The 16,011-nt window shown below is 41.7% G+C and overlaps 1 protein-coding gene across 1 annotated transcript; it reads right to left on the reverse strand.

Moving 5' to 3' along the window:
* Positions 1-6,197: 6,197 nt before the first annotated feature.
* TENT5C (terminal nucleotidyltransferase 5C) lies at positions 6,198-10,855 on the reverse strand. The gene is made up of 2 exons (XM_026054324.1): positions 10,825-10,855; positions 6,198-7,826 (listed from the first exon to the last, which is right to left on the reverse strand). The coding sequence occupies exon 2, from the start codon at positions 7,798-7,800 to the stop codon at positions 6,628-6,630; it is 1,173 nt and encodes a 390-aa protein (XP_025910109.1). The 5' UTR covers positions 7,801-7,826; positions 10,825-10,855; the 3' UTR covers positions 6,198-6,627.
* Between the last annotated feature and the right edge of the window lie 5,156 nt (positions 10,856-16,011).

Below are 16,011 nucleotides of genomic sequence, written 5' to 3' on the forward strand. Positions count from 1 at the left end.
ACTTCCTGGTATCCCATCTCACTGAACTCTGTGAGACTGTGCTTCCTGCATCACCAAGCAGCTAGGGAGCATAGACACAGCCCTCCTGCAGCACCAAAGACTCTTGCTGGAACAGCCAACATAAAAAACAGGTCCTGCTACTTACTAAACTCAGCTGGCAGAAAATATGGTAACATTGTAGTAGTATAACTGCCCTTAATTTACAGAAACTAGGCACCAGTCTAGGATCTAGCAGCTGCTCTGCACAGAGTTTCTGGCAAGACACAGTTTTTCCAGCATCATGACTCAACTTCTTCCTATTAGGAAAATAAGTGAGGCTTGGCAGGCTAACTAATCCCTTCATCAGGCAGTCCTGGCTATAGGACCCAGAGCTCATCTTTTCCTCACTGGGCCAACACTGAAGGAATTATGGCATTGTTACTCCAGCAAAACATGACTAGTATGTCTACACAAACAGCCAAAAAGCATGCTACATCCTTTGGCCTGTCTTGTCAAGCACTGGGTAAATACAAACCCCATTCCGCTGCTGGAAACAGTTGCTACATGTATTCAGTGTGTTAATATACTAAACAAATGTTGAACAAATAATACTTAAAATAAGTAGGCATACAAATAAAGCCTGTTCTTTTTTCCACTTTTATACTGTTATAACCCACCTCTTTAATCGTACATTAAATACTCTGAAAAATATGAAAAGCAACACAAGTTCAAAAGGAGAATTGAGTGACAGGAACCACAGGAACCACCAACACAGAAAGGAATAAAAGTGCAGCTCAGTGGTAACAGTTTAGAGTACCATTTGTCTATCTCTGAAAACAGTATTATACAGCATAGATTTCTAAATATTAGAAATTTATATTCTAAACCCACAACACAACTACATTTTCACTGAAGTTACATCAGCAACACCTAGATGATTTTACTTCTCTAGTTAGTCTCACAATTCTTTTTATTTAGAAAAGAGAGCTTTTTCTTTAGGAAAGAGAGCTAAAGTCTTGCATTCTGCCTGTTGACTAGGGCATTTTTCACCTTTTATTGTTTTCTTACTCTACAACTCAGCCTGCTATTCTAGAAATTCAAGGATCTTCCCTCAATTACTTCCAAAAGTTTTGGGAAAAGATAAAAGAGCTGAGGTAAAGGAAGCTCAGTGAACAGCGTGTTTCTATTGGCCATGTTTTGCTGTGCCCTTTTATGAGTTCACTGAGGTCTGAAAGAAGCAATTACATTGTGAAAAGGCACTGCAAGCCTCATCATCCACCTCCATGATATCACCCTACCTCTATGAATCTCTGCAGCAGCTTTCACTGCAAGTAATACAAGGGCCTGAAGACTGGATTTTCCTCTAGTCTTACTTAGGAGTATAGAGATTTTTTTCTCTGAGATGTGGAAAGGATCAGAAGCATGCATACTTTTGTAGTTTATTTACTGATGTTACAGCACGAAGAGCAGCAAAGAGACCCCTCCACATATCCCTAGCTTTTTATTTAGCTTTTACCTGCTTACCTGCCTTCCCCCCCGCCTCCAAATACATCTCAGCAGCCATTTTTGAAGCACCAGCTTTTGCAACACAAAACGCCAGCAAACTTCAACTTATAAGTAGCTTAAAGAACGGTGTCCAACTTCCAGTTTCTCACCAGCCTAGGGCATGACTTGCGGTACACATCGGCCTCTATAGCCACTGACTGACAGTAGCATAATCTGAAAGTCATTACAGAGCTTTCTGGGAGTCTCTAGCTCACCTAAGACACTTAGGTCTAACAGGCCTAGGAATGTGTCTCCATCTGTTTTAAAGTCAGCTAGTCAGAGGGCAAATCTTTCTCTAGAAATTGTTACTATAATTTAAAGACAGATATAATTTAGGTTAAATAAGGAACACATCTCCCCTGGCTCCCCTGACTATCTTTGTCAGTAAAGCAGCAAATGGGTACATTTGAGGAAAAGAATCTGAGTAATATCCACAGCCAAACACTACTGTTCATCCCAGAAGTACCAAACAATGTCATCTTTTCTAGTGTATTTACACACCCTGCTCAATAAGCTCCAGATATTCCTAGTCACCTCTATTTCAGTCCAAAAAAACTGAGGCAAGTAGTGTTCAGCATAACTTTATTTGTACAAGAATTTCAGAATTAAGGTCCAAAACCCAGTTTCCAAGAATGACAGGTGAACACTACAGTGGCAAAGTAGTAGTAAAGATATTGTGACCAATCTCACATTTGGGCTTACTGCAAATTCAAATACTTTTAGCTAGTTGTTCTGCCAGCTTCAAAAAAAAAAAAAAACATTTTTTCCAGAAGTACAAGATAGATTTTTTCCAAGTAGCTATTTTAACTGTTAAAAAAAGTAAATGTAAAAAGTACTTCTAAACTTCAACACAAAGTACAGCTTTAATCAGAAAGACAAGCCCAAACTAGACATTTGAGTTTTTTTTCCTCTTCCATCAAAAGTGAAGTATTGCAATCCTTGTTCCCACCACCAAAGCCTCTATAACCCAGCCTCCTTCCTTTAACTTGTGTTATTCAAATTAAAGAGCACACTAAATATATATACTTCACTGTTTAATCAGTGTTGGTTGAGTAAGACTTAGATGCCAAAAGCAGAAAATGTTACTAGCCATTTGGTTCTCCTGATGCCCAGATCAGACTGATTTGCCAGTGATGACTGCCAATTTATTGCTTATTCTCTACCCCAGAATTACGACACCCTGATTGTGAGTTATTTAGCAAGAATAATATTCAATAAGAACTCTCAATACAGACAATTGAATTGAAGCAATGTGTCCAAGTGCTCTGATAACTTTTTCCAAGCACTCATAATATACATTCATAAGCAGAGATAACAAACAACATAAGTAGGTACTCTAGTGATCAGCAGAAATCCATGAAGCCTAGGTACAAGATATACCAAATGCTTAGCTTCAAGACTGAACAACCTGAGAACAAAAGCAATAACACAAGTTGAGCTAAACATGCTTTACTATACAGCTTTTCAGATACTCATAGATCAGCATAGGGATTTCAATCAAGTGACTATAAGTCTAGTTTATTACTAGCCTCCTTAGAAGCACCTTCGAGGAATAAATTTTCACTTCTAGTGGGTAGATCATCTCAAATTATAAATTGAAAGGGGGAGTTCAGAATAAATATTGACAACACCTGCTTAACCTCAGACCAACTTAAACCAATAGAACTTACAGGACTATTTTATTTTAAACTATGCAGTCTACTTAACTAGAAGCCTAGCCCTAAGAAGAAATAAACCAATACAAAACTCACACTCAAGTATTGATTTTACTACCACTGCTCAGTTAGAATGTATTAGGATAGTCAGAAGCCTAACAGTCTCTTTAACCTCCACTTGATACTGAAATGTACAACAGCATAGAGCAGGTTTGCAGGGACATCCTTAAGCAGTAAAGGGAGATAGAATCAAGTAAGCAGTCTACATTTTGGCCAGGGTCATTGCTCTAACCTGCCTTGGTACTTCAATGTTGCTCCCTGCTAAAGGGGTCACCGTAAGCTCAAACCAGCTAGCACACATTAGATAAGCCACTGACACTTGCAACATCGTATTGCCAAGACAGCTTAAAACAAAGGACAAACTGTTGGCAGCAGAGGGACACAAAGTCACTTAGTATGACAGCCCTAACTAAACTGCTAGGCCAGAATTGTTCTGAAGGCAGTGATACAGAACGTTGTACCAGCAATCCCTCCTGGGCCAGTGCCAAGACAATAGGTAATATGTAACTTCAAGCTAAAGTTTAACCATCCAAGACTTTAATATTTAGCATCCAGACTAAAAACCTTCAATAATTCTACACTGGAGTAACTTAAGCAAAGGACAGGGAATAAAGCAGTCCTCAAACTTTAGAGCTCAGTAAGTCAGCTGTCCAGAGAAAGTAACCATTCAACAAAGTTTCCATGGAATCCTCAGCAACAAATTAATAACAGGAGCAGAAGCTATTGTATTAGCTGTTGAAGAAAGCACTGTGGAGAATTCAAGCTATCTCAGCAGGAATCTGAGAGCCTAAGCACTTCCTTTTCCAACACATGCATTTGACTTGATGTTCAGCAGGCAAGGCATACAAGGTGAGCAAAAAAAATAGCTTGTTTTAAGCTTAGGAGGAATTCTTAAGCAGCTGATCACTTCTTCCACATGAGCTGATACATAGAACCACTTTCTAATGATCAGCCATGAGACCCCACAAAACAGCTGCATATTTGAGCCATTTGATACTAATCAAACATGTTCCTCTAAGTAGCAGCTTATATCTATAAAGGGTATAGCTTCGGTCAGCCCTGAAAATACCTATTTAGGAAGTCATCATTACAAAAAATCTTAGACCAATGAACACTTTCCTTTCTAAGGATACTCTATACTAAACGAAGTATCACCTGCAACTATTCCTGTATAGGTTTATATCTAGGCGATAGGGCTGCACCAACTTTGACACACACTGACAACACCGGCAGCAGGCCAGCTTTGAAAAGAAAGAAAGACTTCCAAAGAATCACTCTCAGATGAAAGTACCTTGTCTACAGCTTATATCAAGTCTAAGACAGCATTAAAGGGACTTTGTTTACTTTCAAATTTAAGTATTTAGGCATCACTGACTACAGGAAGTCTTTCACAAAAGTCAGAAGGCATCAAGTTCTTTTCCTATACACTACTGTAGCTACTTACAAAACTGTTCAGAAAGTTCCCTGAAGCATAGTTGGTTACATTTTTCTAGGTTATACTCTTGCTTTTCTAGCCTAAATGGCATTTGAACAAACTAGTAGCTTCACTGTTCTATTGAAGCAGACTTTAGAGATTAGTTATGAACAGTGAAAGTGTTCACAACCTACCAGAAATATTTGGTCCTACCTGAAACAGGTGCTCATTCAACCTTGCCAGGTTGCTGTACTGGCAACCTACTACTTTCCAGTTCCAATAGCAACTATAAATTGGGTTTCACTTTCTGCCTTACCTTTAAGTTTAAATCTTTTATTTCTCCCAGCACTTTAGCTTCACAAGCTAACAAAGACAGCTAAAAGCCAAGTCATAAAAAGGGATTAGCAAATCTATACTGTTAAGTACTATACCAGCACATATTAAGTAGCTCTAAAAATCTGCTCTTCTGCTCTATTTCTCTGGCTAAGCAAAGGAAACTCAGTCACTTGTATTTTACTATTGCAAGACAATGAAATAATTTCTATCAACATGCCACCCAGTTTCTATTATAGCTATATACAGAAGTGGGAAAATTTTGACCATCCTTACATTGCACAAATTTCAAAGTAGAAAGCTTGGCATCTATCTTTTGATGTAAGCTATCAATACTTCAAAACACACCCACTTTCAGAGGCTCTTCTGAAAAATAGGAGTAGACTTTTGTCACATACTGCATGTGTAGAGCCCCACTTAGGGTTTTAAACTTTTTTCAGGTGAGGGTTAAGATCACCTGAGAAAAAAATTGATTTTAGCCTCAAAAAAACTTTTCATACAGAAACCAACTGATAGTGATAAACCAGTAAGCTTAACCTTTAAGTGGCAGAGAGGCAAGCCTTCAGGACCTGCCTGAAGTTGTACGAGAATAAACTCACTCTAGAAGGCACTTTTGGAAGCTTATAGCATGGCAGGAGTGCACATTATCCTACAACTAACAGTGGTTTCTTTTTGCTTGATGTGAACCTGTGAGAATGAAAGTTCAGCTTCAGTGTAAGAGACGAACTATGTTCCAACTGTGCCAGTAGTTTTAAAAAGCAGCCAAAGGCCTTATCTTGAACCTGTCTGTAATATTATTTTCCACCTCAACCATTCAAACAGTGCTTCCAATTTTATTTAAGGCTTCAACTCTTTGTTTCAAGGATTTGCCGATGAGTGAATATTGTAGATCATGCAGTGGTGCATGTTTTGAGAAGCTTTTGTACCCAAAACCTTAAGTTACTTTAAGTCAGCTTGTGCTTTACATCTTCAACTTCCAAGAAAATAATCTTGAACTTGAGGCTGCTCCGTATATCCCCATGCACTACAGGAAACAATCTTGAGACCCTCAAAAAAAAAAAAAAAGACAGGCAGCATGCATACAGGTACTAGCACTATACAACCAGAAGAAAAAACACCACAAACAACCCAGGTATGTCAGGCTGGCCCACATGATTTTACGTGATTTTTTACATGATTTTTTCAACAGCAAGTTGGACAACTTAAACTGAGAAGTTATAAAAATAGAGATTGAGTAACAGAGCAGAGGTTTTTTATTTTAACTATTCCAAGATAGTCATCTTTTCTGCACAAGGCATTTTAATTTATCTCCTGTTAACTAACATCGTTCACGTGCTGATCATTTTATAGCTGTTTCCAGGATCAGTACCAAGTTTTATAACTGCTCCTCTAACATTCAACTGCTGGTTCTCTTTTCTCAATGAAGAGGCAAGAAGGTTTCTTGGCATTTGCAGAAGCATACTGAAAGGCTCTTACCAGGTTACCTGGTTGCATAGTCCTACTACATACCAGGAAATTCAGTCCAAAGCAACTTCTATATTTCCATTAGAACACCCCCCCACTAGCAGTTATTATTTGTCTATGTACATTCATCATCTTTACTTCTAGTAACTTCCATTCAAGAACTGGAAAAGGAGATGCTCAGTTGCAAGGCAACCAAGTAGGGTAGGACTGGCTATATGGAACAGGAACATTTGCAAGATAGTAGTTGCTGAAGTTTACATCACTAACATAAGGTGCTGGCTGGTAATAGCAGGTGACATTAGTAGCATTGGGGATGATGTTTTGTTCTGCCAGTACTTTGAGTGCCAGCAGAGAAATCAAGTTGAGAGTCTGCCTTCGCTCATGTCCCATGAGACACACTGTGCTCTCATTCACCACCCTGCGCAGAATCATGAGGTAGTCATATTTGCTCCTCTCTTCTTTGGAGAAGTGGTTCTGGAGGTAGGTCTCTAGCTTGCGTTGCTGATCCAGAATATCTGGGAAGTCAATGAAGAACCGGGAGCACATGTAGCGCTCTAATGTTTTGATCTCATCTTTATCCATGGGCCTGAAGTCTCGTACCAAGAGATTACTATACTTTAGAAGCCCACCACCTCTGATCTCTTCAGGATTTTTGGTAGCTATCAGCTTGTTCCGGAGGTGATCAAAAGCTGCTTCAAAGTCTCCATACATACTCTCCCCAATAACAGTTGGATGGAAATGCTCTGACATGGGGTTTTCTGAGCAGTCATAGTAGAACAGCAGGGAATCTAGTATTATCTGGAAGGAGTCCACACTGAACTCAAACTGCCTTCTTATACAGTCTACAAACTTCAGTTCCACATTTCTACCATGCTTGTTAGAAAGTGATATCAAGCTCCAGCGGTCAGACTCTGTGCACACTTTCACTAGCTTCTGGATGTACGCTTCCTTCAGTGTCACTGGACTGATTTTTAGCTTGCTTACTCCTTCTGGTAAGAAATTCAAGAGAGATCGCAACACCACATCTCGAACTAACTGAAACTCTGCCTCAGTTGGAAGAGAAACTTGAAAAATGAGATCCAGGTCCTTGCATCCCAGCCCATTATCCTTGACCAGGACATGACCAGCTGCAGAGCCATTCAAACGGACATCGTGTACCACAATGCCTGCCTCACCCAGCCTACTTCGAACAGTCTGAACAATGTCCTTCAGAGTTATCTTCAGTGTTGGGAAGTTACCTCGTCCATGGATTGGAACCACCTCTGTAAGAGTCTCATGCAAGCGGCTGACCTGCTCCCAGTTCAGAACACTGCATGACATGCAGTCTGTATTACTTCCTTTGCCTGCCATTATAAGGCTTTTCTTCTCCAAAGAAACTGTAGGGAAGAGGAAAAAAAACAAGTCAGACCTTATATTTAAGCTTCCTGGATATACATGCTATGTTCTGCAGTTCTGTCTACATATATAGAAAATCAGAAAGAAAATTCTACAAGCTAATTCTCACCAGTAAGCCTTTTTCCTATCTAGTTTTGCTTGCACAGGATTTAGTCATGTCTTTTTGAGATAAGCTTAAGCTCTGCAGCCTTGCTTTTGTTTAAAAATGAAAGTCTCAATGAAGATGATACATTAGCTTTGCCCGAAGTTTCAAGGGCATCTACAATATCCGCTGAAGCCAGTGAGAATTGCAAACACAGAGCACTTCTGAGGGTTTCTGAGGGTTAAAACTGTTTCTTATATTTGAAGTCCAAACTATCCCCAACTAACATGGCACCTGAAGATATTCAAAAGTAAATTTTGGAGATTAGAAGCATCTAATCCACTTAAACACTTTTACCATACCATAAACACTTCTTCCTTCTCACACAATTTTTTTTTCCCATACTAAAAGTAGATGTTTCAAATTCAAATGCTAAGTTTACCCTGATCCTACAAATAAACTAGAGCATTTCAGCATCCTGGATGATGTTTCAGCTATAAAGTCAGCTAACAGGTACAACCATACAACCATTCAATCACATTCTACTCCAGTTGCTTTATATTTTAATCTTTGGTAGGTTAAAAACATCAGTGATCAGACCACCACAGCCTCTTCTCTTCTAAACTTCTGGACTAAGTAACTTTGCTGTGGTTGAACTGATCCCTGACTTGTGCTTAAGTGGCTTATCTTTTGGAGTATGTACTTAATACGTTCTACAATCATGTAAGCCAAGCCACTATTAATACACTTGTTCTTTTTTAAGCATTCCAGGTTTCTGTTGTGACCAGGTGCTTTTTGACAGCTGCAGACTAATAGGGACCTCACCTTCTGCTTCAAGTACTAGGAAGGACTGCATGTACAGTTGCCAAGGACAAGCTATGCAAACTTTAGATCATTAACTCTCGCCTATCATTAGGGGTTTGAATTATTCAAATTCCAACCACATCTTCATTTTGGACATTAACCTAGAGCATCGAGTATTTTAAGCAAGACAGAGCTGCTACTATCATATTTCATGCCTGCCTTTTTCCAGTTTTTAATTTGTCAACAGCTCTTTTGACTTGTCATCTTTTCCACAGAGGCTAGTCAAATCATAAGTCGGATATGTAATAAGATTAAGTGTTCCTTATGAAGCAATCTCTATCCTTGAACAGAAGCTGTTCTATCACATTATTGCCACTCATAACAAAAGTCACATCAGCTTCAATAGGAATGAAGCAAACCTGTGATTTATAAATTAATCAGCTCAGGACAACCTAAGAGATTCTAACTCAAAACTTCCAATTCTGAAGCTATATATCAAGCCTGTTGGTAGTTGCCTAAAAGTACTTTGAGCACATTAACTTATTTTGTTTGGTTAGCACCGTGTTTTCAAACTCTTCAGCCCTGCAGGTCACTAAAGAAGGATGTGCAATTCTTCCACAATATTTGGCTTAAGCAGCAAGTGCTCTCAGTTACTCCATTTCAAAGTGCTCCCCCCCTTCCTTCTCTTTTGCAGATATCTTAGCAGCTAAGGCCACCAAGCAACTACAGAGCTGCTCAAACAGCTTTTCCCACCTCAGACTTAGCTCTGCTCCCTGTAGGAAACAGAATGTGTGCTGCTGCCCTCAGCAGCATCTTCTAGGGAGATATTTCAGGTGCTACAGTTCAATACAAGACACTGCCAGTCTAGGAAACTTCTCACCCCCACATTACTAAAATGCTTTATATACTCTGCAAAGGTTAAGTTTCTGACAGAAAAAGGGAAAAAAAAAAGAATTCAGTGCATTTGGGACATCTGCATACCTCCCATGTCGTGCCTTATAACAGTTTCCAGTAACCAAAGATTCGTTACTTGCAGATGTTTATCCATTCAAAAGAAATCAGTTTTGCAGGCAAGGTAAGGACTACCTATTTCTACTATCGACTCTCAACAGTACTAAGAGCACTGCAGCCTCATGCTGCATGTAAAATACACAAATCACAGGCAGAAAAAGAGAGGATAACTTCAGCAGCCTTTGCCATGACCACTACCCTTTGGTAAAGCTTGCTTTCCTACAAGATACAATTTGTCAACTCCTAATAAGTTTAGACGACCGTACCTGCAGCAAATATTACTCTATTGCAGTACAGTATTACATACTTGTTGAATTTAAGTCAGTGTATTGAAGGACAGGGAGACTTAGTATCATTTAAAAAAATGCTTTCTCTTAAGAGCCAAGGGGGCTTTGCTGTACTATCAGTGGCAAGTTTCAGTCAGCACATTAGGTAGTTAAAAGCACCAACTCGCAATCACTACACCATTAGAGTTTACAGTATTTACATTACATACAAGCCCTCAAGGCGCATTTCCAAATTAAATGCAATGCTCCACGCCAGTGGTCTCACAGCAGCACCTCTCATCCACTCTACTAAAGGAAAGATTAACTTACAAACCAGATGCTAAGTACATGATCCCAGCAAAGAGCGTATCTGCTACTAAATAAACAGAACTTAACAGAACTTTTAAATACATGTTTTCACGATTAGTTCTGTTCCCTGAGGCACAGGGTAGACTGTATCCACTATATCTACTGTATCCAGAGAGAAAGCCCTCACTTACCTACTCCTTTGAGTCACATTACTCACTTCCAAGCAATTTTTTCCTCCCTTTACAAGAGTGTACACCTTGAACGCACTTTCATTAACAACCCCTACTCCAGCACGGCAAGCCAGCTCAGCTAACCCTTGGCCCGTCACCTCCGGACCTGCCTCCCGGAGCAGCTTTCCCGTGGGGCCAAAACCCGTGCCCAGAAAGAGCTCCGGCCTCGCTGCTCACCCGCGGCCCCCGCCAAGCAGCGCCGCGCGGCGGCCACCGCAGAGCTCTGCCCATCCCCGCGAGGGCGGGCCGGGGCCACGAAGGACCGCGCGCCGCTCACCGGTTAGCTCAGCCGCACAGCCCGGGCCGACCGCGCCAGCCGCACGCGCACGCCTTCCCCACCCCCTTAACGGTCCTTTTATCGCCGCCCGCGAGCCGGCCCCGCCCGCTCCTGCCGGCCCCGCCCCTCCGCCCTGCTCCCCCGGAGGTAACCGCCTAGGTAACCGCCGCCGACTAACGGGCGACGCGGGGCGGCACCGCTAGTAACCGCCGCTACTGCGCGGCTCCTCGGCAGCCCCTGTCCCTCCCTGTTCCCCTCCTTGCAGAGCCCTAAAGGCGGTGGGCACTAAAGGAGGCGGGACGGGGACAGTGGAAACCGCAACGGCCGCCCGCACGCCCCTCCTCCCCGCGCTGCTCGTAAAGGCCCTGCCCGCTGCCCCTTTCCCCCGCGCCAATAGCGGCGGCAGGAGGAGCCCAGCCCGGAACGGGGCGTTCCGGGGCGCCCCGTGCCAAGGGGAGTTCCTGCGGACTGCGCCCGCGGCGGCTCCCGGCGCCCGCGGCGGCTCGCAGGGCTCCCTGGCGCGGGGCAGGGAGGCGGCCGGGAAGGTGCGCTGAATTTGGACGTCAAGGGCGAAATCCTCCTTCCAAACAAATATAAATATAAAGAAGTATTTATAAATCATTAAGAAAAAAAAGCACCTCTGGAACACTGTTTGGTCATACACACTCAGAAAAGATATATTCAAACCTGAACACACCCAGGGAAGAATTGACCTTGTAAAGGGGAAACTGAACAGCTCCTCTCTTCTAAGGAAGCAGAAACAAACTTATCTTGCTTCACCATCAAAACAAAAACTGTGCGGGGTGGGGGGATTGTTTGTTTCCCCAGCAAGTCCATTGTTGGCATAAATGGCAGGAAAAGAGAACTTGCTATTTAAATTAAATGATTTAGGGGTGGGGAAAGAGAGGGATAAAACAAAACAGCTTTAAGATGTAGCTAAATAAAAAAATATGTAATTGTGACACTACAGAGCTAGCCATGAGGATCCAGAATGTCTACATCAACCTTTTTTTTTTCCCCAATGATTCGAAAGCAAGACAGAAAAACAGGGAACTCAGAAAGAAGTAACCACAGAAATTAAGGAGGCATAGCCACAAGTAAACAGAAGTTCCGACTGAGAGGTTGACACACTAACCAGTCTCCCACTTCAGGCATATTTCTTCAGCATTACTTCTGCCTCATGTTACAGTCTTATGGTAATAATTTTGCATAGTGTATTTTCTGTTGCCTTATGGACTAACAGCAATTAAGGTACACATTGAAAAATATTTTGTTTATAATATTCATTACAGACTAATAAAGGTTAAACTGCATCATATACAAATATTGCAGATGTTAAAATATTAATAAAAGGTTCCTACTTTATGCTATTCATTTACAAACACTTGTTTCACAGAAATATATACAAAAACAGGCATCCTGGTTAAGTCTTAAAGACTGAATACATGAGATTTTCTGCCTTCTTTTTTACCTATATTTGCAGGCCTTGGCTATTTTTTTTCAGTGGCAGTGCAGTACTCTTTCTAGTGCAGTTAAACCCCCTGGCTAAACCTCCTTCATTCTTTGTAATGACTTTTCATTAGTCCCATAGAAGTAGCCAGTGGGATCTGGAGTTTTCAAGAGCCACAAAAAGACTGCTGGGCCAGGCTCCTGCGCAGCTTGCAGGAGCAGTCTGGAATGCATCTTTGAGCGATGAGTATCTAAGAGATGGAGTCCATTTGCCTCAGAACCTGTGATTCAGGCACCTGTGCCTCTGAGGTAGGTGACTGCACTGCGTGTCTAAGCTGGCATGGAAACACAGCCCCCAGTAAGACAAGATATGAGCGAGCGTGGGACATTGCATGAGGGCTGTGGCTGCTGAGTGCTCCAAGGGGAGCCTAGAACCAGCTCTAGGTTACAGTCTTAACGTTTCTATTTCTGTTTCTTCAGTATTGACTTTCATGCTGTGAGTTATAGAGAACTTACATAGAAGTTACAGGAGATGACCCCAATCTTTGCACTCTATCCTTCCTTCAAGGACTGTGGAATAGGCATATTACCACTGAGAGGCAGTGAGATGCAGCAGCCATGGTCTCCCTTTCCTCCTGGAGTATTATCCTCTCCTTCTCCCACAACCTCATTACTGTCTATGATTCAGAGAATCACAGAATGGTTAAGTTTGGAAGGGACCTCTAGAGATCATCTAGTCCAACTCCAGCAGGGAAACCTAAAGCACATGGCACACGCATATCCCCTCAGGTACTTGTACATGTTGATCAGAGGTATCAACACCCATCTCAACCTTCTCTTCTCCAGGTAAAACAGGCCCAACTCACCCAGTCTTTCCTTGTATGATAGATGCTCCATTCTCTTCATCATCTTTATGGCTCTCCACTGGACCATCTCTAGAAGCTCCACATCACCCAGAACTGCACACAGTACTTGAGGTGCAGCCTCACCAGAGCTGAGTAGAGGGGCAGGATCCCCTCCCTCAACCTGCTGGCAACACTACACATTCCGTCACTTTCTCCAAGATACGTTCCTTCCTCCACTTCCGGTAGCTATCTTGTGGTATAGTCCTCTTCAGAATGCATTTTGCTTGAACTGCTTTAAACAGTATCAGAGAAAGGATGAGGAAGGAAGGTCCACCAAATGTATTACAGAATGGTCAGGTGACAGGGAAAAAAAATGTTCAGGAAGTGCCAAAATAGAGGCTGGTAACCATTCTACAAGCACAGTGCAACCTGTTCAATTTAATACAGTAAACAGGGCAGCAAATTTGGCCGAAGACAAAGAGATAAAACTTTGTAGGTCAGCTCAGTCACCTGGCAGTATTATATTACTTGCCTTACATGATGTGGTGCTGAACATCATGTGTCATTATAAATCCAGGTTACTACAACAGTTAAAAGTCATAAAGTAGAATTATTAATGCATCCTAGTAACAGCTGTCATGAAGCATCAAATTTGTAGTTGGGAAACTCTCTTTTTTTAGTTAGACATATGGAGTAATTGCATGTCTGCATATACTGAGAGCATCAAGGCAAGCGGGAAAGTTCCATCCACATTAGGTTACTGTGAAATTCTCCTTCACAGTATCTAAAGTAAGCTCCAGTCTTAGCCTTTATAAGTCTTTCAGGCTTCCTGTAAAGAGATGCAGACATTCTTCTCCTGTTATATGGATAAAAATAGAAATGCAAAGCCTAGGATAGACCTACAAAGGGCACTAATGCAAAGAATAGTTGTCTTTCACAGACTAGAGATTATTGTTTCTAGAAGCACAACAGCAGCTGGAAGATGCTGCTGCAAGGGAGGAGATGCTCCCACATAGGGGTTTTCAGCTCCCATCATATTCTCATCCCACCAGGGTTGAGAGACGCTACTTCTCCAAGAAGCGAAAAAAATGATACAGTCCTCATCACCAGAAAGATCTGTGCAAAGTGAGAGCCCCAAGCTCCTGGTATATTTATATCTGAGGAGGAGACAGAAACTCAGAGTCACTGACTCCCATAAATGTCTTTTTTAAGATGCTCCCCACCTGTTGGCCCTTCCACAGTTCTACAGAGTGCTGCTTATGGCAACTGGGGCTGTAAGCTACAGACTATCTCTCATCAACTGTCTTATGTGCACACTTTAAAGTGCTTAAAAGCCTGAATGAACAGAACTACTCAAATGTATAGCAATGTATGCAGACCAAATAATTCCAACAGGAAAAAATACTTCTGTTCAACTGGGGCACAACAGAGGGGTTTCACAGCACCTCTGCTTCTGCAGCAAGAGATTGTTTTGCTGATTCAGTCATGCTGTGAATTTCTATAGTGGAAAACTCAAGGAAGGCCAACATTTTCTTTTCTGTTAGAAACTACAGTTGTTGAGATTTCTTCCGTTCCAGCTGTCCCCTGTAAAGCATGCTGAGATGGAATGCACTTACTGGAGTGAGTGGGCAGCAGTCTGTCATCTGATTTGTTTTTCCTTGCACCTGAGCTTAATTAGTCACACACAGTTTCCTGGAACCCAGAGGAGAAGAAATCACTAGAAATTTAAGTGATATAGGAGAAGACAAAGGCTGAAGGGGGAAGGTGGAGGCTGGGGAGTGGTGTTTGCAAATGAAACTGAAACAAACAAAAACAACAAAAATGTTCTATTTTGGGAGTTGTAAGCAAATTCAGGCTATGTAACCATATGCTCAAGATGCAGGTGGCAAACACTGTAAAAGGAAGTACAAAGAATCAGTAAAGTAGCTTAGGGAGTACAGCCTCAGTCATGCGAAGCACTTATGTAGGGAGCTGCCCATGGGCTCTGCCCCATGGATTCTGTGCTATTCCTCACCATATATTTTCCTTTTGAAGTAACAGCTTTCTTTTCTATCAGCACCTGTATTTCTACGGATATAGAAATCTGTAAGGATGAACAGGAGGAGCATAGTAATCACATTACAACTAGGGAGCATCAGCTCCCTCAAGAAGCAGCCACCTTTGGCATCTTTGGCATCTTTGAGCTCTGACTGTTGCTTCTCTCCATCAGTATTTTCAGTTACACATGGTTTAATGTGACCATAACGTTAAAACATGTCCATAACATGAATGATGAAAAAGTTTTAAAGGAATGCAAAATTTATGACACTGAAAAAACACAGTTTAAGTCCTGAATGGGAGGACTCAGTCTAGATTAAAGTTAACTGCTCTTATCTTTATTCTGCATGTTAATTTCACTCCCACTTACATGGCTGTGGTCATGCAATAGACCTTAGAAGCAAGCTGAGTTAATTTCCCAGATTCTCCTGGGGGGCTGATTTCCTGCAGAAAAACCTGGCTCAGTAGAAGCTTCTGCTCAGTAACTCTCCTACAAAGCAGCCAGGTATCGCACAGTAAATGAAACTTCCTCAAAGCTCTACTGTCCTGTATGAATCTCTATGCCAGCACTTCGCGAACAAAAATGAAAGCTGGTGTTGCTTAGCTTCTTCTCGTTTTCCAGATGAAAACTCCTCTTGGCCTCCATTTGTTATCATACTGTTTGTTTACTACTTAGAAGTGTAAGGATGGCAAAAACCCAATAAAAATATTTCAGTGCTGGGCTTTCCAGTGGTAAGGGCACTCAACTCCCACCTATTTGCATACTGTGATCCACAGCGGAGGTCACACTACAGATTCTGTGCAGCTAAGTTACTAGATTAAAAAATCTAAAAGAAGCCCCACTCATTAGTCTGAG

Source organism: Nothoprocta perdicaria, unplaced genomic scaffold (assembly GCF_003342845.1).
Source record: "Nothoprocta perdicaria isolate Ctin4 unplaced genomic scaffold, notPer1 scaffold_120, whole genome shotgun sequence".
NCBI classification, from domain to species: domain Eukaryota; kingdom Metazoa; phylum Chordata; class Aves; order Tinamiformes; family Tinamidae; genus Nothoprocta; species Nothoprocta perdicaria.